This window comes from Tribolium castaneum, chromosome 2, assembly GCF_031307605.1.
Source record: "Tribolium castaneum strain GA2 chromosome 2, icTriCast1.1, whole genome shotgun sequence".
NCBI lineage: Eukaryota > Metazoa > Arthropoda > Insecta > Coleoptera > Tenebrionidae > Tribolium > Tribolium castaneum.
Window position 1 is genome coordinate 13717205 of NC_087395.1, and position 23763 is coordinate 13740967.

The following is a 23763-nucleotide window of genomic DNA, read 5'->3' on the forward strand; positions in this document are numbered from 1 at the left end:
CTGCAACTTGAGCTCCTCCGACATGAAAAAACCTTTAATAAATTTTGTCAATTTTAGCCGGATGCATTAAAACAAGTTTTGAAATAAAACACTATTTTTAGAAATTATTAAGCGATGTCACTGCTTCACTCCGACGTATGCAATTAAAATATAAACTAGCCTTTTCAACTTCACCGTCACTGTAAAATTAGCAATTTATTGCATTATTATAATGTTATGGTTGATGATGGTCGCGAGGGGAACACTTATGCCCTCCCCCATGGAGAATATAGAGAACGAGATTACATTTTACCATAGTAATGTGTAGTTATTTTATTTGCAGATTATGTGCGGTGTTTCTGCAACCTCCCGCAGTGCGTCAGCACTGGTTATATGTGCCTATCCAGCGAGGGCGGCTGTTTTTCCAGTTTTCTGGACCATGCGGGGCATCATTCCAAAGACTATCGCGGACGTCATGGGTGCCTGGAATTTCTCAGCGAGTAAGTGTTTAATGAACACCCATTAAAATATATTCAAAAACAAGTTTCATAAAGTCTAGTTTTATGGCACGAGGAGAAGTTTAAAAAAGTAGTTTTTTGCGCTCACCACTTAGTAGGATAGTGTAGGGCTGCATTGATGGGGGGCAATTTACACTTTACCACCCTTTAGGCCTACTTTTGAAACCTAACGTTACTACTTACAGTATTAAGTATACGGACTCTTGCCCAAAAAATTCGTCAAATTCGGTCGAAAATGGTGTTATATTTGTCTTTTTTGTTTTTCTCAAACGAGACAACGAGAAATCAAAATTATTAGCTGTTCCAAACTATAAAATCGCCAACGCCGCATTTTACCGAATATTTTTTTAAATAAGATTAATAAAATTGTACAATAGTTATTAATGACTAGATCTTTTATTGAAAGTAGTGTGAAAGTGTTCAATAATTGTTCTGGGCGTGGTTTGCTGTGGTTTTCTTTTCTAGCATGAACGTAGGTTGCGTGATAAGTTCATTTGGTTTTCTGTCAACTGTTTAAATGTTGTCTTATTTTTGCATTTAGGAGTTTTTAATAAAAATCACATTGAATCTCATGATAATTGTATGCAGACGTTCAAGAATTTACTCTGCAAGCTCAGATGAACGTGTGAATTTTTGGCCTGACACTGACAGCTTTGACAGCTGTCATCTGTCATTGTTTTGTAATGTTAACCGAGACATACGTTTTTTGTGACAATTGCCACACGTGGACGATCTAACCAGAACAATTATTGAACACTTGTTGTAAATTATATTAGCTATTTTTTTTTCGCGTTTTAGCCTTTATGCAGAAATCAGAAACGCAACCATTTCGCCAAATTTAATCAAAAATACTTTGAAAAGTCATCGACTTATATTAAAAATTGTATTTTTTAGCGCTTAGGCGAAATGGAATCAAAGTTTTCAAGTCGAAAAGTTATTTTTTCCCTTTTTTCAGACGTTTTACCTTGTTTTTCAGAAATGCAATTATTTCACAAAATTTTATCATGTGTTAGTTAGAAAAAATGTTAGCTAAAATTGTCACAAGTAGTTGAAAAGTTGATCAATTTTTGCATTTTTTGAGCGCTTAAGTATAATTTTATTAAAAAACTTCGTTTTTCAGAAACGTGATTATTTCCAAACAAATTTCAATAATTTTCCGAGAAATTACATTAGTTTGCCTTTTCGGGTGCAAATTAGATTGAATTAGATATTATTTTTATCTTTTTCCTGCGTCTCAATACGTTTTTGACCCTGGAACCTACAATTCTCGACGAATTTCAAGTTAAAACAAAAAAATTAATGCATTATTTTTGTTTTTACTTTTTTACTTGTGAAATAGCGTTTGTTTTAGCTATAAAGTGATTTATTTTGTGGAAGATTTTTCTAATAGAGCGAAATATTGTCAGTGAAAGTCAAAAATGACTTTATTTTGATCTGTTACGCTGGATTTAGTTCGTTTATAATTTATAAGTGACAAACTAGGGTAAAGATTCCTATTATGAGACACTTTTTTATTTTTTTAACGAAGTCAAAAATTGACTATAATATCTTAGTAAGAAATAAAATTTTCATCTTCCTTATTATTAATTTATAATTATTTTTTTCGAATTTACAGCCCTTTTCCCTTTTTATCACATGAGACAAATAGTTTTTTTTTCTATATTAGGAATAAATCTCTCCTCCCAGTCATTTCACTGTCTGCAGAGTCATATACTAAATTCTTGTAATTGTTGTAATTGTTGTATTAAGATCATTTTCGTTACGTTTCTCAGGAAGAATAATTACCTACCTTTGCCAAAGCAAGGCATCATGACTTAATTAGAAAAATAATGACCGCGCTGTTATACAATGGAATTTAATCCGAGTTTTTGTCGGCGCCTTAAATCAACTTCGATTAAATCTCGCGAGGCAAAGTTTCAGCGTGATAACTGTCCAACATTCTAAAGTTTTTGTTTGGTTCGCAATAATGGTACAGGTGCAGAACCTGTCGCAAACTGGGACACGATTTGTACAGATTTTCTTCGCGTTACGCAACCGGACGGCTCATTTTAAATAAATTCACAGAGTGTTGTTGCATTTTTGCAACTTGGATTCTCCGAATATTTTACGCTACTTCTGAAGACTGGCCGCTCTTTCTCTCTGCACGAGCGTGTTGGTTGACCTTATGGCTAAATATAACCGTACTTTGCCTTCAATCTCGCAATTTCCTCGAGGAATTTATTTGGTGCATCGCAGTCTGTTCCGTGTTTTGATGCGATGGCGAGTGACAGTTGCCATCTCAGGCTTTTTGCTAACTGTACAACATACAGGGGGTTGTTAAAATGAAACGCCTTATATTTTATTGCATTTTTGAATGCAACCTAGAATTAAAGCCACATTTTTAAAATTTGAATACGAGCAGAAAAAAATAAACACAAGTTGATGACGGACAGGACACAAAAAAGACCTCACATTTTTATCGTTGAACAATCGTTATAAAATTCTGTTAATTTAAAAAGTACTAATTCCAACAACTTTATTATTTAATTTAATTTAATTCTGCATCGATCTGTATTAACATTCCCTATACCTGTGTTTAATAGTTTTCAAGTTACAATTACTTTTTGTTGGAATTAAGAAATTCGTTAGCCATAGATCTATTCTCATACTCTGTCATGGAAACCAATGAAAAAATTTGAGAAATTAAAGTTTTTTAAACCAACATTATGAATTTATTTTGTTATTAGGGGATGTATAACATAATTTTGAACAGAGTTTATTGTTTAGGTTTAATCAGAAATATTTTTATAACAAACTATGCAAAAATTGCTGTGGTTAGTAAGAAATTTCCTGACAAAAAACCAACATAACCTAAAAATTATCACAGATAAGAATAGGGAATACTACTACAAATGGATGCAGAATAAAATTCTCCTCCATCTAGTAAAATAAAAATTGGGACATCTTATTTGAAAATGGGCTTATGGGTACTTGAAATGGTCCAAATTAACCTTAAAATTTTTGGATTTATTAACTTCATTTTCAATTTTCATTAAACTGAAGAACAGATATATGCCTTCTTTCTTAATTCTCTAAATTTGATTTCGAAATCTATAAGACTAAGCGAGTTACCGACTTTTTAAGTGACAGGTGCAACTCCAAAAATTTTCAAAAAATACTAAATATCTCAAAAACGGTTAAATGTAGGTATAGGGAAAGCGGATAAAAACTCCCTTAAAATAACTTAACTAATCAGAAAAAGGGAGTGAAAAATATAGCTTTCCATTCAAAATAAGAAAATTAATAGCGACTTCCGGTATAACCGACCGGGTACCAACTTTCAGATAAATATCTTTATTAGAACATTCAATACTTCTAATTTGGGGTTTGGACAGAATAGCCTGTATGTTTAAAAAAAATTCAAACTGCCCCATATTTTTAAAAACGCTGCAATACAGATGTAAGAAAAATATTAGAAAGAAAGTTATAGAGAATTAAATTTCCTACAAAAAATCTGCGAGATCGTATCCCTAAGTTCAACCATTCATGTGCTTCATTTTGCCAGTGGTCAAGTATTGGAAAGTTAATTTAATAATTTATAACCAAACCGCTGAAGATAGAAATATTTAGAAAATTTAATTCTCAACAACTTTTTCCTTACACGATAATTCTTTGCGCACTGTCGCATATTTATCATAACACTGGGAATACGATTGAAGATACAAAAAAAGTGTAAGGAATAAAGATGTAGAGAATTAAATTTCCTATAAAAAAATTCCACAAAATCATAATTCTGTCTTCCACAGTTTACGTATAAATTAACTTTTCGTTACTTGACCACCGGTAAAATAAAACGAATCTGTGGCTTCACCGTCTTTGAGGCCTAAAACGTTGGCGATAGATATATGGTGTCCTTACTTTTTTAAAGGAGATATAATTCTCTACAAATTTTTTCCTAAAATTTTTCTTATATTTTTAACCCTTTCGTAGCATCTTGAAAAGTGGGGGACGAAGCGCAAATTTCAAATAATAGCGGGTTACTTCTGACATGTCCTAAGATGCAACCAAAAATACTAATTGCACTTACCACTTGGATCAACAGTTCAACACTGGTTTTTTATTTTTTCAATAAGAATAATCCATAATGAAATTTTAGCAAAATTGTTAAGACAAACTTGACTCTGCTCAGAACAATGTAATCGTGGTTCAATTTTAATTTTTTTAACGATTACCGATCTGGTCAGCTGGAATCAGTATTATTTCAATATTATTGGTTGCATATTTATAAAAAATCAGAAATAACTCACACTGTATTTTCTCATGTGTCATATGGAAATTTTAGTCGTAAGTTTTTCTCAGTTTGATAAGAGTACAAAGTTCAAGATTTCTGCATTTTTTTCTAAGTAATCAGTGAATTTATTGCATTTAAAATTTAATTTAAAACGATTTGGCGCCAAAACGTTATGACTCCATACTATTTTATGGGTTCAGAAAATCCTACAATTTTAAGTCTAGTTTCGTCTCCTAAGTTATAGTCCTCCGGAGTTTTTGTGTATTACATAAAATACTAAGCGTGATTTCGTCAAAAAAAATCAAATTATTTCAAAAAGTAACCAGAATAGACCAAATAAGTTCATATCAATATCATTATTTCTGAATTCTGTACATATTTGAAAATTTTGAAAATAATTGTAGGCGTACACGGCTTTTTTGAAAAATATTTATTTCTGAATTATTTAAAGGACTTTTAGAACTCGCTGGCTGGGACAGTAGCACCTAATAAAATGACGGCAATTTAACGCATTCTTCTTTTTACACCGACTCCACTTCCTATACTGCTGCAAAAAGAGGCTACCTTATTACATTCCTTGTATGTACAATTTACACGTTTCTGCAATTATTATAAGAATTATTAATATAAACTTGTTCTCGGCTAACGGGATTATGTTATTTCCTGAGTCATTTTGCAAAATAAGTCATGTTTTGTATGAAATGTTTTTGTACGGCCGTAATTACAGGTACTGCAATGTAGTGCATTTGCATAATTCTACCACTAATTATTACATCATAATTTATAAATAGATGTAAAATGCTTCGAGACGAGAGCTTTCCATTTTTATTAGAAAATAAAACAACCGTGCATTCGATTTTTACAGGCCAGTTTCATTCCACGATTTCTCGTGTGACGGGTTCGTGTCTGTTCATCGAACATAATAATTCATGTAAAGAACACTTGCGCTTAACGGTTAATAATGTATGACCAAAAATACCGCACTTTGGGCGCTTGTCATAACTAAATTTAAAAAAAACTGCAATAATTGATCATTTATGTTTTTTTGTAATATAGTAAATCTTATTTTTGACAGAAATAATGATCCATAACAGGAAATATAGCGATTTTTAAATCAAAATTAAGCCATTTCCTAGCGAGTTTATTGCGATGCTGAGCAGATACAGACTAGGAACAAATTGCTCGAATAAATTAAATTAATTAGAAAAAATCTGCAACTTGCCTTAGATAGGATGCGAAAAAATAATGCAAAAAGGAAGTATTTCCTGTTGTTAGTAACGGCAGAATACGAGTATGTCGGTAACTGATAGTGACAATTTTTACTCTGTTATACCAGTTTGTCCAGCTACAGGAATTAATAATTATCGATGTATGTTCATTTTTCTTGGTAACAAAGGCCATATCCTGTGTACAGAAAATTCTTCAAGTTTATCGCTTCATAGCCATCGGTTTAGTTTAAAATGCCTCTGCAAAACTTGCTGCTAAAATTGTTTGAAATAAACTCTGAATTCAAATGAATAGTTACACCTACCGAGTTCGGAAAGTGCAATATCCCCTCATGAGCACTTTGTTTGCTGCACGAGCGCAGCGAAACAAATTAGGTACAATATTTTTTGTAATGAATATCTCAAAAAAATATTTTTTTTGATAATTCAGTTGTTTTCACTAATGGGTTGGTAACAGGTCAAACAATCATCAAATTGACATGAACTGTCACTTATAATAAAAAAGTATCGTTTCCATCTCAACGGAAGCGATACCAACAATGGGTAGGGATATTTAATAGGTTGGTATCGCAACCGTTGAGATGGAAAGGATACTTTTTTATGATAAGTGATAGTTCAAAAAAAACATTTTTAATTTTTTCTGAGGTATTCGGTACAAAATATAATATATCTAACTTGTTTGTAAAGCAATTTCCAAACTCATTAGGTAAATAACTATTTTTCGTTTACAATGTTAATGATTTTGTCTAAAAAGGATGTATTTATATATTTATAAACGTTCTTGGACACAATTTAAAGAAAGCACCAAAAATTATATTTCATGTTACAGTTTGTCACTTCTGAAACACCTACAACTGGCTGTTACCGAATTTCCACCGTTTTCCTTGCATTTAACGTACAGAAAATTTTTATGACAGCTTTGAAGTTGAATTTGAAGTTAATCATTCAGTTCAACAAGAATTATTTTAATTTAACTTTATTACAATCATTGTCAGATTTAAACAAGATCAGGGTGATTCAAGAATAAGTTTTTGTCCTAAAAACAAAATCAGTTTTCCAAGTTGATCTTTAGGAATTGTTGTAATTGAATTTTTAAAGGAAAATTTAGAATTCTAGACATCTCACCTAAATATGCGTATGTTTGTTTCAAGAATATTTTCAGCTTTTGACTGAAATTATTAATAATTGATGTTTAAATGATAGTTACCTATAGGCTTTATTACAGGCTCATTTTTGTGTTTTTGATATAAAGTTTACAAATGCGTTTTAAGCAAATTCAGTCTGTAAGTTTTATTAAGTAGTTTTTGAATTTGCACATTTCAGTTTATTCAAGAACTTAAATGATTATAGCATTTATAGCGCGTATTCTGCTATGAACCTGTTAAAATTTAAAGCTTGTTTCGATAGCAATAACCAATAAAATTCCTGGATTTGCGATTTTAACCATGGTTAAATTCTAACAGCCTGTTAAAAAAGTTACAGAATACGCGCTAAAATTAAAGTTTAATTAAAGAATCAGGTGCGGGATCATTCAGATAAAATGATCTAACGAAATTTGTTAGTTTTGTAAGTAATGCAGGTATGTAATAGTAAAATGTTGCAGTATTTTTTTTTACTTTCTTTAGTATCCTGTAATTCGATGTACCTATTGTATTAATAAAGATTCAGTGCAGTGTTAATAACTGAATAATCCTGTACATCAGAACTTTTCTGTACCTAGTCTATTTTTTTTAATGTATTACTGAAATGCAGCTTGTCATGTATTATGTTTAAATAGCTTTTACAACTAAAATGAATCAATACGGGATGACTCATCAAATCCTCAGTAATAGCCGTTGCATGAAGACATTTGTTCTAAATATTTTGGAATCGTTGTATAGCATTTAATTCATTATATTTTGCTCTCAATTTTAACATAATAGAATGAGATTGTGTGAAGAGTGATTCAGCAAAGATGTCGAGGTCGTTTTTAAATAAGTTTAATTTTATTTAAATAAATATCTAATTATTATTATTTAGCCCAATTCTAGCTATCTCAAAAGCTGTTAAGAATTCTAGCTTATCATATTAATTAATAGCAATTGAATTATATTAAAAAGTATTCAAACAAAAACGAAGAAAATGTTTATTTCAAAACCATTTTCAGCTTTTGATTTGATCTGAAGAGTCTTACCTGAAAAACTCTGCATCTTATCTAAGGGTAGGAAAGCAGTGGTGTGCAAATGAGTTAGAAAACTAACAAACTAATTAATTTCATTCTTATAATTTTTTAATAACTTCTAGAATTCATCGTTTTAAAAAGAACAAAAGAAAAAATAAATAGATTTCTTACACGAATCAATACTTAAACAATCTGAAGAGGTTCACATATTTACAGGCTGATTCAAAAGTGTCGGACAATTTCTTGGGTAGTGACAAAATACACCAAAGTGAGTTCAAAGTTCCTACGACAAAAATTCTTAGTCCCTTTTTTCGCGAGGAGCAGCTCTTCAAAGTTAAATTTTTAGATAAAGTTTTTGGCACTTGAGTTTATGCTTTTTTGAAGGTTGCAACATCAAAGAGATTACCAGTGGAAAAAAAAACACTACCTGATATACAAAACATTTAACTAACTTGCAAATTCAATAGTAAATTAAATTCAAAATCATTGGAAACAAACGAGCAACAATTAATACGGCTGCTAAGGGAAAACAATAATTAAAAAATGTTATTTATTTAACGAGTTTGAGTGTAAATCGGACGCTCTACTTCACGAGTACATTATTAAACCACGAATGAAAACGTAAATTTTGACAGTGTCGAAGAATACACATTATTGTCCCGTTTCCTCTTATGAAAAAAAAAATTAAATCGTTCACCGAAAATTAATGAGCCGAACAGGTTACACTTAACTATTCGGTCGGATTAAAGAGGTTCTACTGTATCTACTATATCTTTGTTCGTCAGTGGAGAAAAAAGAAATATCAGTTTTAAAAATCTCCTGCTTTTATTTTTTTTTTCTCGAAATGACGTTTACTATATCTTCAGACAAAGACATAAATTTACATTTGCTTGTATGTACTCGTACATTTTCAAAAAATATAGTATGTATACAGTTCCTAGTTCTTTTTTTAATCTTATCAAAGTTCTTTAGACCAAACGAACAACTTTTTTATAATCGAATTAACGGAAATCTTTAACTTATCAGATACTTTTTGGAGTCATCTATGTATAACCAGTATTTTTTATTTCAGAGAAAATCGTGCCATTTGTGCTGCCGCTTCCAACACGAAAAAGACACTCACTCTCTGTTGCCACCACGACATGTGCAACCACGTCGACAGCCCCCAAACAAAAGACATAATCAACAACACCCAACAAGGTAACCCAACCTTTACCCGTTCCGAATTTTTTAAACAATTTTTCAATTTCCAGAACCCCATGCCACCATCGGCAACTTACAACAACCCATAGACTACTCAAACTCCCAAGTGTGGTTCCGAGCAGCCACTATAGCAGTGCCCGTTTGTGGAGCAGTCATTCTCTTCGTCTTGATCGCACTAGCAGTTAAGATTTTACGAAGCGAAAATCAAAATCACGCCACACAAAAATTAGGGTATGTAGAAAGTGCCTTCTAGGTCGTATAATAGTTATTTATTTAACGAGTTTGAGTGTAAATCGGACTTTTTTTTTCACGAGTGGATTATCAAACCACGAGTGAAAACGAGTGGTTTATCATCCACAAGGTGAAATAAATGAACTGATTTACAGGAAAACGAGTTGAATACAACATTTTATTTTTCGAATTAGACTCAACAGCGCTCTGACGTTTCGTATTGAGAAATGCCAAACAGTTGTTTGTTAAAACTGCCTTACACAGGAGAAAAATCGGACATTTTGACAATATCGAAGAATAAAGTCGTATTTTTATTTTATACTGTACCAAGTCTGATAAAAAATTACCGAATTCAAATAAAATTTAAACGAAAGCAAAGAATTACATATTTTTTGGACTGAAATGTTCCACAAAAAACAAAACGGTATACAGAATGATTTTTTAAAAACGGCAGTCGCTGTAGATTTTTTTTAGGTGCCGATTGCAAAAATTGCAACCTTCCTGTTTCAAAGTGGGACCCATATTTTTCTTCTCATAATTTTGAAGATATATTAGTTTTTTTGCTATAAGCATGTGTAACATATCCCTTTAGTAAAAATTATTGTTTAGTAATGATTTTTTATTAAAAAAAATAAAAGCAATAAAATGTAGTTGTGAAAAAATGACGTTAAAAATAATATTGATACAAGTAAACTTTTTTTAAAATAAATGATTTTAATCACTAAATAGATATGTTGCAACTATATTTCAAAAATATTGGCAATATTTTCTGTATGTATTTGCTTCTTTTTTTTGACAATAATGACATATTTGTTACCATACAACTTGATTTTGATAAGTTTTTTTTTTCAAATTCGATATTTTTTTTATTAAAGTCTTTGTTAAATAGAACATATTGCACATGTTTGTACCAAAAAAAGGAATATCTTCCATATTATGAAAAGAATATAATGGTTATAATATAATGGTTCAAATTTAAAATAAGAAAGTTGAATAAAATATAGCCCAAAGTATACTATGACATTTCTAAAAAAATTAGAATCATCAGCTTATACTTCGTTAAAAGCCATTTAATAATTTTTTTAATTTCTAAAATCGGACCACAAATAAAAATTCTACAGCGTCTAATTTCATCTAGACAGTTCTTTCAACATCTAATTATTATCTTAAGTATTGTTGTAATACGAGTCCAGTCGCCTTAGTCGATTTATGAAAAGATCGTCGTCCGAAATATTGTAATTTTCTTACTTTCATTTTTTAAAAATCGGCAAAAAACAATGAAACATATTATCTATTTAACTGACGATTCAGTGTTAAAGTCACAATATGTTAGCAAGCCTTAAAAGTTCGTAATATCCCGCATGATTAATCTAAAAAAGCTTTCATTGACAATGTTGCCAACTGTGCATACTCTCAACGAGCTTAGTAAAAGTCACCATTAATTATCCACGTTTAAATGACGTCAATTTTAGAAACGTAAAAAAGTAAAAAAGCAAACAGATTGAAGAGATTTTTTTTGTGCTCTTCTATATATTTTTCTGAAGATTCTCCTTCGATTTTTATGTAAAGCCGTCTATAGATATAAAATCTTGACTCTTCTTTAGAATATTTTACAAGTTCTTCTATAGATTAATTATTTTTTGTCGACTCTACTAAAAAATTCTTTCATAGTTTCGTCCAGGTATTTTACCATTGTTTTTGTGCTCTTATTTAGATCTTTCTTAATATTCTTCTCCGATTCTTGTCTTAAGCCGATTCATTCATTCATCATTAGATTCTGTTATAAATTCTTCTCCAGGTGCTTTTTTACAATTATTTTCTAGATTCTATTCAAAAATATTTTATTAACACTTCCTTCTAGATGGTCCAAATTCTCTTTTAGACTTTACTCTACAGCTTTCCAAAGCATTTCTATAATTTCGTTTAGAATTTTTGTAGAATATTCTTTAGTCTCGTTTCTGTACCCTTCTCTAGATTTTTCTTCAATTTTTTTCTAAGACCGTCTTATAGATATAAACAGTTCTATATTCTCCAAATTCTTCTATAGTTTTATTTAGAACTCTCCTAGATTATTTTTATTTTAACATACCAAAAAAAGTTGATTAATTCTAAAAATGCATTTTCTCCCACGGTATCCTAAAAATGATTAACAAGTTATTTGGAATATTTTCTAAAAAATATTTATATGATATACGCATATTAGAATTCACTATGTTTTCGAATAATCTCAAACGGGTCTAAAATTTCTCCAAATATTCTTGGTATTGCAAAAAGATCACAAAATTGTCAACACTGTTCATTGACACTAGTTCATTAATAATTTGTGTCTTTGGTTATTTTTATGTACCATCAATAAATGTACTACAAAAGAAATTTTAGCACTGTTTCAAAATTTTTGAAATAGTGGCAATGACAGTGCATATGTCATTTGAATAGATAATACTCAATATTTATGTCCATTGGAGTTTTTAAACTTTTTTATTATGATTTAATGCCTACAGTATGAAATAATACACTACGACAACGTCAAGTATATATTTACAGTAACTCGTCTCAACTGAAATTTTCTCCTAAGTTACTGTAAAATTACTTTACCGGACTTATCCTAATTAAATAAAAATTATTTGTGGATTTTAGGACGTCATATGAACACCATATGCCTTCTCAAAGCAAGCACGGCTGTGACAAACTGGAACGCACTTACGACAACATTTTGCGAAGATCGCAGCACCAGAAATGTTTATATCAGTACCAAGGCGATGATTTGCAGCGAATTCAAGTGCCGCTACTTATCCAAAATGAAATTGGGACGCATCATACGGGGAATAAAAACGAAACCAACGCCAAACTGAACCTGATGCAAGGAGACGCAAATGTGGCGTCGGTCGTGCTAGACATTGAGAAGATCACGACCAAGTGCTCCAAAACCAATTTAGTCCATCATGTAAATAGCGACAAAAAATACATAGAGGATAAGTTCACAAGCGACGACAAGAACTTTATCAACTCGCTTAATCACTGATTGATTCAATCAACACTAACAAGGAACCAAAGTATTTAAGTAGGGTGAACATCTGAGTGGCTATTCCACGGAGGACTAAAATATTAGGACAGGTGGCGAAATTGTTCCTTGCTTGTATTTATGCTAAAAACAAACAACAGAAAATTACTGTTCTAGAGAACTACATTTTCTTAAAAAAATCCGAAAGACTATATGTTGAACGGTTTTTTTTTCAAACGAAAAAAATTAAAATACTCGTTTCGAAAAATATCGGGTGGTGTGCAATTCCTATTTTTAATATTTTTTCATGTGTTTCCTGTGAAAAATTTCGAAATTAATTTTTAAAAGAAATACAGAAATAATGAACAAAATGATTTCTTTAGAACCAGATGTTGCTTCTAAATTAAACTATTTGTAAATATAGATATTTAAAAGCAAGTTTTAGTGGGTTGAAAAATTCAGTTGTTTATTTTTTTTATGAAAATACAAGTTTGAAGAATGAATCAATTAATCTGTGCGTACAGTTTAAAAAAATGGCCAGATAAAGAAGCTACAATATTTTTTTCATTCGATTTAAATAAGTTTTTCTAAAAAAATTAAACGTTTGAATTTTCCAACCCTTGTAGATTTGTTTAAGTTAAGAATGATATATTAACTGAACTGTGAGATGATTTTGTAATTTAGAAGCAACATACACAGGGTCGTTTTTAAAAAAACGGCAGGCGCTGTAGAACTTTTATTTATGGCCCGAATAATAAAAAAAATAAAACGAATGGCTTCTCATGTATTATAAGCTGATGATTTTAATTTTTTTCTAAATCTCATAGTATATTTTGGGCTCCATTCAACTTATTTCCAATTGCGACTCATATTTTTCTTTTAATATTTTAGAAGATATTAGTTATTTAGTACAAACATGTGTGTTTATACTAAATTTTTCATAAAAAAAACATTAAAAATGAAGAACATTTAATAAAAGTTAATAAAATCTAATAAAAACTATTCTTTAAAATAAAGATTTTAACTACTTAATAGATATGTTAATTTATATATTTTGTTATTTGCTGCGTTTTGACATAACAATAACAGCAGTGTCTTATATGACACCATACAACTAAATTTTATTAATATTTTTGAAATTTGGTAATTTTTTAAAGTAGAACATATTGCACATGTTTGTAAAAAAAATAATATATTCCAATTTATAAAAAGAAAAAAAAAGTTTTAGTTGACAATAAGAACGTTGAATATAGCCAAAAGTAGAGCCTGTTAGAGAATGGTTTAGCAAAAATTTAAAGGTAGACAGAGAATGGCAGTATAAATCGATTAGGCAAAATTTATGTCAATCAAAAATGCAGTTTTCCCAAAAAATCATTCCCAAATTTTGAGAACCCCTGAACTAGAATTATAAAAATTAGCATACATTTAATACTATTGACAAAACAGCAGAGGTAAATTAACTTCTTGGTCCACTACGTTATTCTTCTATTTGAATTTGTGTTTTATCATTAAATTTTACGAAAAAAAATTTTTTTGACCGAGATTCAAACCTCCCACTCAAATGAACATGTTAATCACAATTTTGAAAAATTCTCAAAACGCCCATACGCCACCATTTTGTTTAATGAAAAAATTAACTGCTAATAAACTATCACAAGCCACACAGTGGCTCTCAACAGGTGGATTAATAAAAATTTCTAAAGAAAATTCGTACTTTTTGGAAAAATGATATGATAACTCGTCTGATTATGAAAAATTCACAAACGAATTATTGCTAAGCCATTCCCTAACACCCTGGATACCAACATTTACATTTTTTTAAGCCAACTATTTTACTTTTTTAATTTTTGAAATCGGATCATATAAAAAATCTATAACGCGCTGCTGTTTTTTTAATCATCCTGAAGTTGTAAAAAATCATTTTATTTATTTTCCCTTTTAACCATACAGTTTACCATGATTGCATTTTTTCCAAACAACTTAAATTGTTTGTGTCCTAGTTTAGTCCTCCAGAGATAAGACTTAACGCACTTGCGGCTGTGACATTCTTGGATTTTGCGACTGACCGCACCATAAAATATTTCCAGGATTGCCGTGATGTTTACCACTTGATAATGACTGCTCAAATTTAATTACTCGTAATATGTACATATCTTGTATACTTTTAACATTCTGACTGTATTCGCTTATTTTGTATAATATTAGTTAAGGAAATGCTTATTTATTGTGCCTTTTTATATCCAGCAAATAAAAGTTCTAAATCAGATGTAACGTCTTTATTTAAAAAAAGGTTTTACTCAACAAAGTGAGACAAGTTCAAATGACCTGGAAACTGGGAAGTGGTAGTACAGATTCATTCAAGTAAAAAAATATAAATCAACAAAGATGACAATTCTGTTGACAACAACATTACAGCGTGAATTTATATACTTTTGCTTAAAAATATACATCTATGAGATTGAAATACGTTTTGCTACAAATATAGTTCTTTGAGTGGGCTTAACTGAGAACATTGTATATTATTAATCGGGCGCTATTTATAGACGACATGAAACAAAATGATTTCCTCTTCGGATATTAAAACAGATAAATGACTAGAAAGAAGTAAAAGAAAATAAAAAACAAAACCAAACAGTTCATTCCAACTACATGCACGTTTAATCGTCTAAACTATATTAATAGCAAAGTTATTGAGTTTTCAAATCCTAAACATGTATGTCTATGTATCACAATCATGTAACTGTATATACGTTACAACAAGTTCTAAGTTTACTTCTTTTTGATACTGAAGTCTAAATACCAGCGATTTAGTTAGGTTATAGAAGACATCATTGCACGACACAATGTGTTGTTTGAAATCGAACTTTTACTTACGTATTAAAACCCTTCTTCAGTCAAACAACGAGGAAAGAATGTCGTTATTAAAATCTAATAATTTAAGGCATTCGGGATAGCCTTGACTCTATCAAGACTGTGTCCAACATAAAAAACATCAAACTTAAATAAGCGAATTACTGTTACAATTCACCCTTTCCATGATCGAATTAACATACGCTTCGTGTATCTGTCTGGTAAAATTCGAATTAGTTTTCAACAAATGAATAAGAGCTTGTGCTAGCTGCTTTTCCGTCAAGAGATCGATATTTTCGATTTTAGGTTCGGTCTTGCTGTTGTCCAACTTCTCTGTGTTTGTCGGAGTTGTGAACATCATCGGAGTCATCAGTTGCGGTTTCTGCGCGTTGTCTAGGAATTGTGCAAAGGGCGAAGTCCTCATTGCATCAGATTCTTCAGGTTGTTGCAATTGACTTGGCCCTTGCAGAAGGAATGCCAAAGGCGATGAACCTTGATAAGCCTGGTTGGGGGGTGAAACCCCCATAAAACTCATTCGATTTTCTTGGTCTTTTCGGTCAACTGTGTTGCTAGTGCTGGGGAATGAGATCGGAACGCTGCGCCTGTCTGCGTTTATTTTGTGGCGTAAAGGTACCTGCAAGTAAATTAAATTTATTTTTAAAAACAAAGTAATATAATTAAAATAATATTAGGAAAAGTAAGCCATTATTCACTGAATATTTTGTTACACTCGCCTTCGGCTCGCAAATTTAATTAAATTAATAGCAGTTTGTTGGTCGACTGAAAAGTGTGTTTTATTGCACCGTTACAGTTACCTATATGAATGAACTCGTTTATGTAACATATTTATAAACCAGTAGCGATAAAAGTGACATATGCGTTGTTGTTAAACACTGGTCATTAATGACAAAAGTGACAGTGAGACATTTGTTTATTACATGTTATGCGAATAGGTGTGCTGCATTTATTTAAAAAGTGGCGCCTGATAGTGGCAGTAAATTACGATAATGAATGATATTTACTATTTAGTACCGTATTTGCAATAATGTTGATAATCTATAACTGTCTTATTTAATAAGAGGTCGAGTCCTTTTCCTAAATTTATGCTCTATTTATTTCCCAGTAGAAGAAAAACATTACTATGTGGGGACTCAAAATGTAGTTCAATGTGGGGTTTCTTAGAATATATAATTTGCAGTAAATATTCTCCACTGACAAATCCAAAATTGCATTTAGTACTTCACTTTTATTTTATTATAGAGCTGAAATTTGATACATTTATGGTCAATTCAGATTTATGTTCGTAATTTTAAAAATAGTAAAGCCAGCACGTTATAATTTATGGAAGTGTAGGTGTGTTTTCACATGATCACCCAAGGGTTATTGTTATGTGTTTATAAATTATTCTCGCAACATTAAAGCAATACAATAAATATCTGAACATTTCTTATTTTCGCTTTCTAAGATTTATTTTGTTTAATAGGTACACTATTTCATCAAGTGAACAACGATTTTTTATTGATGTACCAATGTCAATTACCGTCTGTGGATAATTAATAATAATAGCATTAAGAAAAATTTCTGACTTAATTTTCCAGATTCCAAAAAAATAACACAATCCTTCGACGAATTAATGTTCCCCTCTCTATTTACTGCAAGAAGTGAAATATCATGAACCTATTTTTGGTGTGGGAGCTGAACAATTGCATCTCAATACATGCTTAAATAAACGTTTTTCTAAAATAGTCCGTAATATTTTTTCTACACAATTTGCGTATCGTAATATCCAATGGAGTGCTATAATAATTATACCAAAAACCGGGGTAATTTAGTTGGATAAGGTTGACAACCTAGTTTTTTGACAATTATCTGAGAGAACTGTCAGTGTCAATCGACACCTGTTTCAAGTGCATAATTTAATCAATTTGTTTAGGGGTATATTGCAAAGCCTCTTGGACGCCAAATTATTAATTTCATTTCACGGCCTGTGCGCAACTGCTGTCAACTGCCACAAAATTCCCTAAATTTCGAAATTAATTTTTTTGGTACAAAAAGTGCGAAGTAGAAAAAATACTGTATGTTATCTCGTTTATAAGGCATTTTGTCGCACTTACTCTATTATTCGTGCGTGCGACAAAATGCGTCTCATAAAACTCGTATCATAATATACTATTTTGAACCAAATGCAAGAACTCATCGGTGCCGCAAAATTCACAAAAAGCACTGCCCTTTAAACAACTTTATAAAATAAATCATTTCGCATATTGAAAACTTACTTATTGAAACGCTATTTTACACAATTTCTTTATTGCTGAAATTATGTAATGTTTGAATATGTTTGAAAATTCTGGAAGGCGCCATCTAGTAGCGACCATAAACACGATAGAGATATTTTCAACGGAGTACAGCACACCAGTGGTGCATAAACCAAACTTTGTTCGGAACGAGCCTATTTCTAAATTCCAGACAAGGGGACTTCCCAGGGGCGCACATCCCTTCACGATGAGAGATGCTAACAGTCGCACTGTGCTTTTCTCGATCGAAAACATCTATCACACCCGTATTTTTGAGGTCTAATAAAGAAATATTTTATCTTATTTTTTTAATAAAAAGCGTCGACCAATAAAGCTGAATACAAAGTAATTTTCTTTCTTACCTATCCCATTCTTGCACCGAAGTTTTCACTTTTTATTTATATACTCCTTAAATCTGAAGCATATACTCCCTGTGTAATACAAGGTGTGTTAGAATAATTTTCATGTAGTTAACTTTAAAAAAGATTTACGTGTAAAAAAATTGTGCTGCCCTACGTAGATGACACCGCTGACAATAAATTTCTTAACTCTCACTCGTAAAATTCACTAATTATTATCAGTTAATCAGATTCAAAAGTATCCTTTAAAAACAACTAAAATGTTATTTCTGTAAGAATGTCAAAAGAATATAAATTATACAGAGTGGTTCAAAAAGATGTTGGCAAAACAGCTCATTTGTGGGGTTTATAAGCAAAAAATGTCTGTCTTAACAGCTTAATGTTTGGTAACATCTTTTTAAACCACGCTATATAATAAGGGCCCTTAGGGTATACACCTGATGTAATTCTTTCACAGTATGATAATAAATTATTAAGTTGAACCATTTGGCAACACTTTTTTAAATAGTGAACAAAAATTTAAACCGTTTTTCTCAAAACCCAGATTTTAACATTTAACATAACAATGAATGATTTATTTATCAAAAGTTTTTGAACAAGTTGGGTTTGTGTTTTGCGATTTTTTTTATCAAATTTATGTACCCTGATCATTGATCACAAATAATGAAATAATAAACTGCTTGTCATATTAGTACTTTCAGTGAAGCCCAAGTTAATGATTATTGTTACAGTCGAAGCAGCAGTTCTCAAACAAATATAATGTAAAATAAACTATTTTCTATTAGTGTGAATTTTTTGTAATTGCCGCTATTTTGTTTTAATAGGCATCTTAAAGCATGCAACGTCATCTGTATTTCTGAAATCTTTTTATCCGCAACTTTTAAAACATTTTTCGTCGCTGTTTATGTTTTAGTATTATTTGAAATTAAAATTTAAGCCACAGAATGTTTTATCTTAAAAACGTCAATAACGTCAAAAATGTTCATAGTTGTCAGTCATCGTTGTTTATAATCAGATTCATTTCGATTTTAAATATGACGCATTACTAATCAAATGACAAAAAAACGGACATGATCCTCATCTATGACGAATGTCGCAAGAATGCAACAGCTGCTGCAGATCTTTATTTACAAAGATATCCCAATAGAGAACAAAATTACGTCAAGAGTGACCTCCTCACAAGAAAATTCGAACGAGGACAGTTACTGGTCCAGACAACGAAGTAACAGTTCTTCAGGAAGTGGACGAAAATTCACCTATCAGCCAAAGGGCTTTAGCAAGACACTTTCAAATAAGCCGAAGATCAGTAGGACGGACTTTGCGTGCTAATAAATTTCATCCTTACCACATTAGTTTGGTACAAAAACCCAAACCAGTGAGACTATCCAGAAAAATTAAATTTGGATGAAAATTTTTTCGACGAAATTTTATTTATTGATGAGGCTACATTTAGTAATAATTTGTGAAACCCATTTCCAGACTGTTTTTTCAGTTAACTTATGGTGCGGTATCATTAGAGAGCACATAATTCGACCCCATTTCATTGATGGAAAAATGTATCGTCATTTTTTCAAATGAAATTACCTTTATTGGTAGAAAACTTGGGACATTACTACTCAGCAAATTTTGTGATTGCAACAAGATGGTGCGCCGCTACACTACTACAGAATTGTTAGAGATTATTTAAATCAAAATTTTGAAATTCGCTGGATAGGATGAGAATCTAACAATAAATCAGTTTATACAAATCATGAAAACCAGCGCCCAGGCCTTCTGTAATCATTCGATAGTTGAGGAACGTCGAAATTCGTCGAAATGCTCGTATGTGTTAAAGTTACACATCAAAAATAGCTTTTTTGGCCTTAATACTGAAAATTTATTAAAATAAAAAAATAAGGGTAACCTAATTTTTTATAAACTTTCCAAAAATGCAGTTAACAAAATTGCGGGACGGGCCCATTGCAACAGCGCATTTGAATTTTTCAGAGTGAAAGCACAAATTGAGAGTTTCTGTGAAAGAAAAGAATTCTGTGTTAAACTAAATCCCAGCGACACGTTTTGAGATAAGAAAACCCACAAGAATCTATCAATTTGTGCTCCATTTCACTCCAAAAAATTCAAATGCGCTGTTGAAAAATTCTACTAAGCTGAAATGGGATAGTCATTATTTGACGGAACATTGTACGAACATTTTTAGGTTGCGAGGAGTAAATTCAGAACCGCATTTTTGTCAATTTCACAAATTACAGGGGGCGTTCATACGAGATTATCTTCATTATCATCCATACTCTTGTTTTTTAACCAAATTTGCTTAAAACAAAAATTTTAAATCAATATTTCACGTTCAAAATTGAAACATTACCAATCATCACAAAAATCCCTAAATCGAATAAAATAACGATTTTTGTTTAAAATCGGCAAAAAGGAAATAAATTACAAAAATAGTATAAAAAACTCGTTTTATAAGACCATGAAGCACTCATTCCTTCAAAAAACTCGTGGCTAACGCCAATTGTTTTTGAAACTGAATTTGTGCTTCAAGATTAGTCTTATGAAAATAAGAGATATGAGGTCGGTTAAATTAGGGCAAAGTTGTGCATTTTTATGCTGAACAACTATCCGAAAGAAAAATAGACGTTTATTTTTAGTTTTTGAATTATTGGAAAAAACGGAAATTTGTAATTTTTATTTTAATTTTTTCAAGCAAAAACCATACGAACTCGACGTTTTTAAGGACGTTATAGACACTTTTTTGACAAGGAATTTAAATCTGTCATAGTATTTTTCAAGGCGTTCCTGATGTCAGAATTACAACATTGAACTTTGATTTGTCTTAAGGAAGCCATATTCGTTTTTTATATTTTTGAAAAGTGTTTTTACAACGATGTATCACATGATAGGATCGAATCTTACATGCTTGCATGCAGATTTATGGTGATACATCGTTGTAATCAGGAACAAAAAGTCTTTTAAAAAATACAAGTATCAAATACAGCGTCCATAAAAAACAACAAAGTTGAGTGTAGTAACTCTGACATGAAGAACGCCTTGGAAAAAGCAAATGACATTCAGATTTCTTGTAAAAAAGTGTTATCCTACATAAAAACGTCTAGTTCTTTTAAGTTTCGCTTAAAAAGGTAAAACCCAAAATGACAAAGTTTTAATTTTTTTCAATATTTCAAAACCTAAAAATGAGGCATTAAATTTTCTTTCAGGTAATTGTTTAACATAATAATGCACATCTTTGCCCTAATTTAACTGACCTCGTATCTCGTATAATAACAACTGAAGCTCGAAAAACAGACACCCTGTTTACTATGTATCATGGTAATTCTCTTGGTTAATATTTTTCTAAACGTGTAAAAACACGTGTACTTGTAGGGCGTTGCCATGTTTTGTTTTGGATTTCAGTCTTGTGTTTTCAAAACGAAAAGTTTTGAGATTTTTTTCGAAAATAGTATTTTGTACAGCTCTATCTAGCTGATCTCAAGTGTCTGTCCACGACTTTTAAGACATAGCGATATAGCGTAAAAATAAATATTTATTATATTATTTTCAATTTTATTAGATTGCTGTAAACCGGCCGTTAGTAAAGTTTATCCCATTTCAGTTCATAGTAGAATTTTGCAACACCGCATTTGCATTTTTTGGAGTGAAATGGAGAAATTGAGAGTTTCTGGTGGGTATTCTTGGCTCAAAGAATTCTTTCCCTATACATAAACTCCTAATTTATTTTACTATAAAAAATTCAAATGCGCTCTTAAAATTCTAAAATAAATTCTACTGTGAACTGAAATGGGATATAAAAACGTTTTTAATTAAATAAATGTCAAAAAAAATACATAAGCAAGTATCAACCGTGACAATCTGAACATCAAGATCTAATAATAGTAATAATTCGAGCGTCTGCCACTTTCTGATATAAAAAAATCTAAACAATATCGTTATTTACCACCTTTACGCTTAACATTGTTTACAGCTCAAAGTTCAAAAGTTTATAGCAGTATAATTAAAATACTATAATAGTGTTTCTTGTATTTGCAAAATCAACCCTTTTGTAAATTACTTATGTCAAACGTTTTAAAAAGTCATCAAAAATCGGGAAAAAATACAAATTTCGTACACAAATGATACTGTCAATACAAAGTGCCACCAATTAGAAAATAATAAGCTAATTAATCAAAATAAAGAACACATTGCACCACATTGCAATAAATATTATACTATAACTTTAATAAATCAAACCCAAAAAACTCACAAGATACAAAATGATATTATCTTATCAAATCTAAGATCGGTCTATGATTTTACTCGATATTTTCTAAAACAAAAAATAAGAAAAATTTCTAAATAGACATATTGAGGTAAATAAAGTAAATAAACAAACTTCATTGCCTTTTATGGTACTAAAAGTAAAACATTAAACAGCCCCCTTTTGCCAATTATTCTTCAACAAACATATTTCCACTTTTTACACAAGATTCCGCATCATATGTTACGTAACAATTTGTGTAATGAAACTAAAATATTGCTAAACATAACTGTATAATATTTACCTGCTCCTGTGGAGTGATAGACCTCTGCTGCTTCTCAATGTGTTCAACCGTGTGAGCCGGGTTGGACATCAGCCTCTGTAACACGTTCTCTCCGTCGCCCCCCGTCACAATGGGCGTTTGATGTGTTGACTTGGTGCTGGCTTTAGCAAAAAAGTCCATAACACTTTTTGAAGTACAATCCCTAGGTGTAGAAAACGCCGGCGGAACCGATTCTTGCTTCGTCGGCGTTTTATTGAAGTCTTCCTGCGCCTTCGAGAGAAGACTGAAAATGTCAACGCCGTTCTCCTGCTTCTTCGACCTCTCGTTCGACTTGTCTTTGAGACTCTCCATCACTGTTTCAATTAAATAGGTAATGTGCACACACTCTTCACGGTTGAAGAACCAGATGCCAAATATTTTGCTTTTTGAATTCCTGTAGAGCAGAAACGGTATTTGCATCTGATAGTCAAAGTCTTTCACAATTGGTTCTATCACATTGTTTGTGTTGAGTCGGTTCATAACCATAATACTGTGAAACGGCTCTCCATTTCTGCTGTAGATAAACAAAGCGCCTTCAGTGTCGGTTTTCTCCCATTCGTTGGTCGAGGTGTTGAATTTGTATAAAGCAACGTGTGTAGCAGTCGCTAAAATATCTTTCACATATGGATCAACTCTTTTGATAGACGTAACACTCATACGCAATTCGATAGAATCGGCCATGATTTGAAACTGCAAAAATGCCGGTAATGCAGACCGCGGCCGGTAACCACAACATCTACTTTTCGCAAAATTTAACCGTCCCCAAATGAAGAACTACACAGTTTCCTCGAAACAAACTCAGTACCACAGTCCAATCAAATTAAAAACACAAAGTACGAAAAATCTTTTGAAAATTTCACATTCTAGTTCAACACCGCCTGCAAGAGGACGCGCCTGTCGAAGGACGTAACAAATTTGTTCGTTGACTACAAAACCACGGTGCACCAGGGCTCTGTCTTTAACGAAACTTTCGATCAAAAAATAAAACCACAAACCATGTGTTTTTACTTCGTACTGTTACAGCTCAGACTGTCATAAGATGCGTATTTTCTTGACTACGTTTCAGTAATTTTTGTGACTTGGAATGACGTTTTACA

General features: G+C 31.3%; 2 protein-coding genes and 1 long non-coding RNA gene across 4 annotated transcripts in view; 1 reads left to right on the plus strand and 2 right to left on the minus strand.

Annotated features, from left to right (window-relative positions):
- The window catches only part of LOC103314170 (BMP and activin membrane-bound inhibitor homolog), a 33632-nt gene extending 18777 nt beyond the window's left edge, over positions 1-14855 (plus strand). Inside the window, exons 2-5 of the mRNA XM_008199335.3 lie at positions 323-479; positions 9227-9354; positions 9408-9588; positions 12226-14855. Of these exons, the coding sequence (XP_008197557.2) occupies positions 323-479; positions 9227-9354; positions 9408-9588; positions 12226-12610 (851 nt within the window). The 3' untranslated portion in view covers positions 12611-14855. The remainder of the gene's footprint in view (positions 1-322; positions 480-9226; positions 9355-9407; positions 9589-12225) is intronic.
- LOC107398634 (uncharacterized) lies at positions 5795-6536 on the minus strand. 2 transcript variants are annotated; one of them, XR_010333096.1, is made up of 3 exons: positions 6299-6536; positions 5990-6248; positions 5795-5934 (listed from the first exon to the last, which is right to left on the minus strand). It is a non-coding gene; the product is annotated as an uncharacterized LOC107398634 (long non-coding RNA). The 2 variants fall into 2 exon arrangements; XR_001575435.2 differs by having other exon boundaries at positions 5795-6248.
- Positions 14851-23541, minus strand: DCP1 (Decapping protein 1). The gene is made up of 2 exons (XM_965956.5): positions 22649-23541; positions 14851-16073 (listed from the first exon to the last, which is right to left on the minus strand). The coding sequence occupies exons 1-2, from the start codon at positions 23345-23347 to the stop codon at positions 15588-15590; spliced, it is 1185 nt and encodes a 394-aa protein (XP_971049.2). The 5' UTR covers positions 23348-23541; the 3' UTR covers positions 14851-15587.
- Positions 23542-23763: the final 222 nt, after the last annotated feature.